This window comes from Equus caballus, chromosome 3 (assembly GCF_041296265.1).
Source record: "Equus caballus isolate H_3958 breed thoroughbred chromosome 3, TB-T2T, whole genome shotgun sequence".
Classification (NCBI taxonomy): Eukaryota; Metazoa; Chordata; class Mammalia; order Perissodactyla; family Equidae; genus Equus; species Equus caballus.
This window is the reverse complement of record NC_091686.1, coordinates 31,165,095-31,174,166: the sequence shown is the minus strand read 5'-3', so window position 1 is coordinate 31,174,166 and position 9,072 is coordinate 31,165,095. Positions and strand designations below refer to the sequence as shown.

The window sequence follows — 9,072 nt, the reverse complement described above, 5'->3', positions numbered from 1 at the left end:
GCTGAGGCCCGGAGGGGTCAGCTGCCATAGCTTCCATCCCTTCTTTGTGTAACCGCTCAAGGAAGAATGACATATCAAAACTAGGCTCCTCCTATAGTCTCTTTCTATAAATACTGTGTATATACACATACAGATACTCACACATATACAAATACGAACCCACAGACAAAGCTGCATGTGTGGAGCGCTGACTAGCAACATGGCGACACGTCAGAAAAAGTAGTCATTGTTCCTGCTCCCAGAAGGTCAGGTTATATGCCATGATCTTAAAACACTCAGGGGAAAGTCAGAGGATTCCATTAATTAAAGGAGAAAGGAAGATGCTGTCAAAATGGTGAAATACAGACTGGGTGAAATTGCAAAGAAAATGACAATCTGAACAATTGAGGCCTAGTTGTGAAGTTCGAGAGCTGTAAACGGCAATCTTCAGATTTGGATTTTTTTTCTTTTTCCTGTTGCTATGGAAACTTGGTAGTCAAGCTTCGGATGTCAGGAGTTCTCACAGACCTGAAGGGAAAAGATTTAGAGTGAAGTCAGGGGATATTACAACTCGATTCAAAACATTTTAGCTAGATACTAGATGAGTGACTGACAAGCTGTAATAAACACATTTATAAACACCGCACTACCTGGGGGAAATTTCTTCTCTTAAACACAACATTTGAAGAGAGAATGAGTAGTTCTGCCAGTGTATTTTTAAAAAGCTGGACCGCTCTGAAAATGCTAACGCTGAACTGCTGATCTCAGACCAGCGGCAGCCATTGCCTCTGCGACCATGGAGCCCTGACTCTTGCGCATTGGCCCAGAGCTTGGCTGTTTCATGAACAAGCTGACTTGATAGATTAGAGATGGCTCATCATCCCAGATATTTTTTTGTTCGCAGAGAAGAGCAAGATAGCTATTGGTGGTTCTTCAGACACGGCGTGAGTGTCCTGTGGCTGCTTAACAAATGACCACAAACTTAATGGCTTAAGACATCACTGATTCATTCTCCTACAGTTCTGGAGGTCAGAAGTCCCAATGAGTCTTATGGGGCTAAAATCAAGGTGTTGGCAGAGCTGTGTTCCTTTTGGAGGCTCTAGGAGAAAAGCCACTTCCTTGCCTTTTCCAGCTTCCAGACGTTGCCTCTGTTTGGCTCATGGCGCTTCCTCCATCTTCAGGGCCTGAACTGTCTTATCAAAGTTTGCTGAGGTCGCCCAGACTGTAGCTATCCGCTAGCTGACATCAGCCCGGGGTCTTCCACCCTGCCTGATAATAGTATGCATGGAAATAGCTTGGTTCTCTGCCATTTTTGCTTAATTATTATTAATCCTGTATTTGTACAGGGAAAGGGTACCACCACAACTCGTGTTACAATCAAAGGAATGAAAATGTGTAAAGGTCAACCTACGATGTAAGTGTAGTTCATTCTGGAATGCACTGATGGCTAGAATATAATGGGTGACTGTAAAACTCGGGCTTTTTCATTTCAAACGTATTGAGGGGGGCATCAGCATGTACAACTCGCCCACCTACTCAGCAGCCTGTTGCTTTTAGAGGTTAAACCTGTCATTTATCTGGAAAATTTAAAGCGGCTTCTCCAAATTCTAGATAAAAAGTTTTTGTGATGTGAGTCGAGTATAAACAAGATGATATTGAGAAGGTCAAGGGTGGAAGGTGTTTTAACAGAAAGGGCCGTGGAAATTAATACACTAATTCAGGTGCAATTTTTGGCTGTTATTTTCTGTGCCCAGGGACCTTTATATTGTTTGACAAGTGAATTCCTTTGTAGCTGGGAGTCTCTGACTCATTTGATGTCTTTTTTCAGTTGGATTTCTCATACCTCCTGCTACCACTGTCTTAGACTCTTTGGTTACTTGGGCTGCAGTAAACTCTATCCTTCAGATTCACCCCTATTTGAAGAAACACTTGAAGAGAACATATTTAGTGGCATTACTAATTTTATTTAAAAATATTTTCCAGTGCGGTACCAATGACTTAAAGTAATAATTTTGGTCATTGAGAAAAATATTAAAAAAATTTTGGCTGGGTAAAACCCACTAAATTAGAAAGTCTCCAATCTCTGTTTAAGACCATTTAGACTATAACATAAATGATCCTGCCTCCTAGGGCTGTGGAGTTGGTTACATGGCATAGTCTATATAATTTATGCCAAGCTCCCAGCTTTGCATATGCATGGCACATAGACAGCCATCGGAGGTCAACTATCGTGGTCCCTGAAGTTGTACCACTTAAGGGACCACAGGTCCTCTGCAAAGTGTGCCTTGGGGCATCTGCAGGCAGAGGAGAGCCTGCTGTACCCAGGTCTGGTGCTTCTCCAGGCCCTGTCTCTGCCCATAATGCATTTCACAATAAAAAGGAACAAAATATTGATACACTCAACAACATGGACTGTATGATTCCATTTACAGAAAATTCTAGAAAAGGCAAGAAACTCACCAGAGAAGGCAGATTAATGGAGGTCTGGATTGCAGGGAGGGGATCAATAGCAATAGCAAAGGGGCACAAGGAAACTATCTGATTGTGGTGTGGCTCCACAATTGTGTACGGTTACCAAAATTTATTCAACCGTACACTTAAAATGGGTGAACTTTACAGAAGGCAAATGACACCTGAATAAAAAGCATTAGAATTAGAAGTATTTTCAGTGGCTGTTTTTTCGCTCATTTTGGTCACCTCTTTAAAATGTTTCATTGTGATTGAGGTTACAATTCGATGCCCCCTTCTTCCCAAAGTAGAGACATTTAATTTTGGAACTTGTTCATACGGTTCACCTGATCCGTCCTTTTATAGTCTTGCTGTCGTTGGTTAATCAAACCTAAAACAATGTTCAGAAAGCTTTTAGGACCATATTCTTCCTTGAACTTGCCTGTCAACATCACACAGAGCCCTACAAAAGCCCCACAGACACAGGCTGATGCAGATGCCAACTTTCTCCGTGGGCAGGGTCCTGGGTGGGGGGAATTATGCATCTCAGTGTCCTCAACACGGAATTTAAACCATGAAATTGGCCGTAAAAATAATTTAATTTGCCTTTTTTATTACTTTCAATGTCATGAGTTTTATTTTCTTTATTTTTAGATATCAAAGAAGGATATGGAGATCTCTCAGTTCCATTCTCGGGTGGAATAAAGCATCTACAGTGTCATAATAAACTGAAAGGTTTGTATTCTCTTTTTCCATAAGGGAGGCAGTCTAACGGTGAATGCTGGCCTCACTGCTTACTCACCTTGGGACCTTTCTGAGCATCCGTTTTCTCATCTATAGAGGGATAAAATCACAACGACAGGAAGAGAACTGAGAGAAAAGCCAGGGAACGTCAGGGTGTTTGGCTAATGCTAGTCTACTTGGATCTGAATATTATTTGACAGGAAGAGGAAAAGCCATTTTTAGTACCCATGTTGTATGATATGGTCACTGCACTCTTATGAAAAATGCTTTAAGGAAGGCATTGTCACACTTTTTCTGTAAATGGCCAGATAGTAAATATTTCTGGCTTTGCAGGCCATGTGGTCTCTGTGGCGACTACTTGACTCTGCTGTTGTAGCAGAAACCAGCCACAGACAATCTTCGGAACCTGTGCATTTGCTGATATCTGCAGGCCAGGGGTGTCCACAGTGGGAGGCACAAGAAAACCCCTTGTTAGTGAGAAGAAAACACTGCCACGTCTATTTATATTCCTTTTAATCTGAACAAATAGGTTGTCTTGCTACTATTTACTACATGGATTGGTAGTAGCAGATGTGTGTATTACTATAAAAAATATTGTGTAAAAATATAAAGACACTGGGTCTGTGTGCTGGAGGCCACTGTCACCTGGGATGTCGGTTCCACAGGTTGGATGGGCCTGGGAATCTGCATGTCCACAAGCAGAGGTAGGAAGTCTCCATTTTAAGGGCTCATTGGCAGTCTCGAGTAGCCGATAGGCTAATGCACAGCCTTGATTCTTCAAAGGGATGTCATCGAGGGTGAGGCTTTGATGTACGATGAGGTTTATGGAGGGTGACAAGTGAGAGGCCCTCAGTTAACTTCTCTCTCTGTGTGCACACACTTAATGCACACACACACACACACACAACACATGTGTACACATATAACACACACACAGATGCACACACACACTCTTGGACACATGCACACACACAGCATTTTTATTTCTTGACAGTCACACGGGAAGTACTGCCGTCTAGTATATCCGGACTCTGAGTTCCAGTTGCTGCTAGAACCCAGACCCAGTGCTGGGCTCGCCATCCGTCTCGTGCTCCCTTGGGAGGCTGGCGGAAAACAGATTCCAGATGTTTACTGCAACAGAGTTGGTATAGCAGGACTTTGTAAATCATCCTAATGCAGCTGTTGATGGAGGAATGCACCGCCCCGTGTTCATACGACCGGATACTCGCTAGCAGAATGAATGAACGAGCGCAGGGGTACCCAACGGCTGGTGAGCCATAGTGTGTTTACATGGCTCTTGTGCTAAGAACGGTTTTCACACTTTTAGAGAGTGGTAAAAAACAAAAGGCAGCAACAAAAAAGCAACAACAAAGAATCTGTGACGGAGACCTGAGGTGGCCCACAGAGCCCAAAATATTTGCTGCCTGGCCCTTTACAGAAAAAGTTTGCTGTGCCCCGAACTAGTAAGACCTTCCTCTCCATAGCTCTACCCGCAGGACGCTGGCCCAGCAGAGAGCTTTACACACAGGAAATGTCTGATGTTGAGATGTGTGATTGCCTCTTGACCCCACTTACCACTGTCACCAGGATGTAATAACTTCTGTTCTTTTTTTCTAATCGTTAATTTCCCAACCTCCTAATTCACAATCACACCAATAACCTTCTCCAAATGTAAATACCAAGGCCCCAAACGCTTTTGAATGGTATTAGCTATATGTGAATAATTGCTAAGGTTAAAACTGGACCAGTATTCCATAAGCAGGAAATATTTGAGACATGTACCTATTCATTTTATGCTCACATCTATATTATTCAGCATTATAATTCATTTGTTTAAAATAATGCATCATTTTGTTATAGTCATTACTATCAGTCAGTGAAAAAAAATGTGTGAATTATGCATTTATCTCTTTTTCTATGGCCCAACTCCGTCCATGAATTCTCCTGATTGTTTTTAAAAAGGTATAGTATCAACTTTGACCTTGCAAAGATTATTCTGCACAATGCAGCGAGAAATAGGACCCTGGTAGACCAGTTAACCAATCTGGGTGCATTTTTATTAGCTCAAGTTCAGTGGCATCCGCAGGAAGTTGTCTCGTCGCCTGGTCTGTGGGACACGGTGAGTGCCTTTGCACAGTTCCTCAGAGGTTGGCAGGAGGATGCTAAGATGCTTTTAAACATTAGTTGGAGAACTTTTACATGGAATGTTATCTATTATAGACACAAACTAAAAATGAAAGTTTCCTCTGGGATAAATTATTCTGGAAAGATCTATGGGAAAAAATGGCGTTGGTGAAGTTACATTTTTATACTGGTGCACACATTGGAGTTAGGCCAACTTACAGGCTAAACTGAAGAGAGAGAGGAGCAGGACTGAGGTGACACTGGAGTGCAGGTCCCCTGCCGCGTTGCAGTCCACTTTGGAGTTCTTGCAGGAACACACTTGTACCCTGAGGTCTGTGATGTTCGTCATGGGTGGCTTCCCTGAATCTGTCACCATGATGGGCAGGTGGTAGTTTGCTTTGTTGAGATTCTGAAAAAGGCTCACCAGGGCGTGCGTATCTAGGAAGACAGGGAGGGCCTTCGTGAGAGGGGGTTAGACCTTTCCAGTAAAAGAGTGAGGCTTCGGCAAGGAAACCCACGCCAAACAGGCACTGCATTTTAGTTCATAACTGTGGGAGTGTTTAAATTTAAATTCGTTGACATCAAATAAAAATACAATCTTACTTCCTTAGTTGCAGTAACCACATTTCAAGTGTCCAGGTGGCTATCATTCTGGACACTGCCCGATAGAACACTTATTTCCGTCATCAAGGAGTTCTGAGGTTTAGGGCTATTATGATCACCTTCAACAGGCTCCGTTTTGGAGAAGAGATTGAGTACCAAGAACTCCTCCCCACAAATTTATTATCCCAGTGAAGCCATCTTCACAAAGATCACACTCAACATCTAGAAAAAGGAATGTAAAACCACTCTCAAGTCCCCACATTGTGTATCTTAAATATACACGTTTTTAAATTTGTCAGTTATACTTCAATAAAGCTGCAAAAAAAAAAAAAAACCAAAAAAGAGAAATTATCTGCTTGGAGCATTTTTATATAAGAATCCAAATTCAAATAATCAAAATAAATTCTTGGAGCAAAAAAAAAATAATAATCCACTCCCTCTAAATATGGGCCAGGGTGCCGTGTGTTGCCATGGGGATGGGTTCTGTGTCTACGTCCTCATCAGTCCTCGGCCCATACCCCCAGATTCGGGTGGGAATCTGGAGCACAATCCACAGCATGGAGACAGGCTCGTTAAGCCCATGTTCAGAGGGAATATCTGCCATTGCCCAGCCCTGGAAAGCAGTCAAAGTGGCCACCCCACCTGGCCACCGTTTTTAGCTGCAGACTATCCTCTTTTTAGTCACTCAGATGACTAGAGTTTTGGTTTTTTTTTTGAAGCTGCTGCTTTCTGGGTGCAAACAATGCTAAGTATTCAGAAAAAAATTTTGAGACAATGGAGAGAATTTAGAAGGCGTCTTATGTATTAAGTAAAACCAGGAGGGAAAACAGAGGGTGATGATATGAAAAGCAAAATCGATGAAGTATTATCCTAACCAGAGAGTGACAGCAGCAGAAATAACCAATGGAGATGATTACCCCGGCGAAATGGCAGATTAAGTCAAGGACCATTCTCCCATCTGCCTCAAGTAGAGGAGAAACTCTTGAATGAGAAAGTTCCAGCTGGAAAGAACTTGTGATGATTATTCAAATCAGCTACAGCCACAAAAACTAGCAAATAAAACAGTAACCCCTCCAACAAGAGAAGGGCTGTTTTAATTAAAAATAATCAGTGTAGCAGAATTCATTCTTTAAAAAGCAATAAACTAGACAAACAGGCAAATAGAATCAACAAGAAGAGAAAGACACTAATAAAATGAGATATGAGATAGGGCCATAACAATAGATATGAGATTTTTTAATAGAAAATTTTATGCACAATTGTACATTTTCAAAACTTAATGAAATAGGTAATTCCCTTTACCTTTCAAAAATTCTACCCGTGATGTAAGAAGAGGAGCCCTGACGGGGTGAACTGCAGGTTAAGTTCATCGCTGATGACAGAGTGTAGGTCTAACGTGTGAGTTCTGGCTTTTGGCTTTATTAAGGCAAAGCGGACTTAGTAGTGAGCTCCTATTTCTATGGGGAGGAAGGTGGACAGCGGGAGAGTTCGTCATTCAATACTTCGCTGTTTCAGTCTTAAAATGGCAGATGATCAATGTTGGACCAAGTTTTGAATTCCACCTTCCCACATGGAAAGACTGTTAGAAAGGGACATTGCCTGGAGGGTTTCATAAATGAGGGACAGGACAGACGGAAGAAGACATCAAAGTCGAAAGGAAAAGCCAAGGATTTGAAAGCAAAGCCACGGTCATTATAAAGACTAAGTCAGTTTTGAGGAGGTCTGCAGCATAAAGTGGAAGATGGAGAATTGGAGGTGAAAACTTTCTAAAGATTCTCGTACTGTGCTTCTCTTTTCTTTAGTGTTTTATGAAAGCCAGCACGCCACGGAAAATCTCTCCAAAGTTCTGGTGCAAGTTAATGTGAACAGTTATCTGAAAGAGGAGAGACAGCTGAGCCAAGACGTGTAGGGAGAAGCAGAGACCCCGGGTTTTTGAAGGGTGAAGATTGAGTGGGAGAACAGAGTGCAGAGTGTACGGTGTAAGGTGTAGAGTCAACAGTTTACAGTACAGAAAAGATAAGGGAGGATGCAAAAGAGAAAACTTCCATGTTTGCATTTATAAAGAACTGATATTCAATATTTTCACAAATTGTATTCATCTGCTGGTGAGAAAATTGTCAGTATTGGTAATGCATGAATAACTTGAAATAGACCATGTGGAAATACACGAGAGAGGAGGAGAAGGAAGAGTTTGGGAAAATGAACCAAGCCAGGGGATCTAGGCTTCAAAGCCAGGAGAATGACTGTAGAAGGTTTAACTGGACTTACTGTTGATCTTGGAGATCTTCCAGACTTTATCAGGAACAGCTTGTTTGTGGATTTCGAATTTGAAAGGATCTGTATTGGGGTGAAGATCCTTATCTGATGCTCCTAAAATGACTACACTGAGGTTCTTGGCATCATCACAGACTTCGGCTACTGTGGGGTAAATGAAGGGAGCGTTGTCGTTCACGTCTTCCAGGGTGATCAGCAGAGTTCCCGTGCCAGTGGCGGGAGGGTTGCCTATGGGCAAAGGGAAGATGTTAGTACGCAGCTGGTGTAACGTGGTGTGAATTTCCACAGTCCTCTTTCCCGATGTGTCAGGCACCTTTATTTATTATTTATTGTTAACAGGTTTCAAACAGGACCAATAGTAACAGCTTACATAGTTGCATAAAGTTTAGTGGTTGACAAGGCCTTTTATCATATATTAGACTTTTGATTTAAGCCCTTCAGTCTTTACCTTTAGAATGCTAACCTCCTAACACACGAGTCATACTAACATGTGGACAGTCACTCAAAGAATGGAGATAACGAATAGGACTTTTCCTCCCTTACCAAATTAAACCTTTTATCTGAATACCCAAGTATTCACATATGTTGGTGGTACAGGGAGGATGGAGAGCCCATGAGAGAAGACCATGTTTTATCTGGAAAAGCTCCACACTGCCTGGATGGTAGACTGAAGAGAGAAAGCTCTAATTCACGGTTTTCTTTTGCGGGTGGAAAAGGGTCTGGCATGGCTGATGGTGCCACTGGGGGCTGGCCCGGCCGGCCCGGCAGCACAGGCCAGACTGAGAAAGGTGGTTCACTTGTGAGAAACGGAATCACCAGCTGGCTACTGGGGCAGCTGAAGCAATCATAAGATAATCTTTGGGGCTTATTTTTAAAGTCTTGCTTTTTCAATACTTCAGC

The 9,072-nt window shown here is 42.3% G+C and overlaps 1 protein-coding gene across 1 annotated transcript in view; it reads right to left on the bottom strand.

Annotated features, from left to right (window-relative positions):
* Positions 1–398: 398 nt before the first annotated feature.
* Positions 399–9,072, bottom strand: part of CDH13 (cadherin 13) — a 993,386-nt gene continuing 984,712 nt past the window's right edge. Inside the window, 3 exon segments of the mRNA NM_001109812.1 lie at positions 399–507; positions 5,515–5,733; positions 8,167–8,400. Of these exon segments, the coding sequence (NP_001103282.1) occupies positions 500–507; positions 5,515–5,733; positions 8,167–8,400 (461 nt within the window). The 3' untranslated portion in view covers positions 399–499.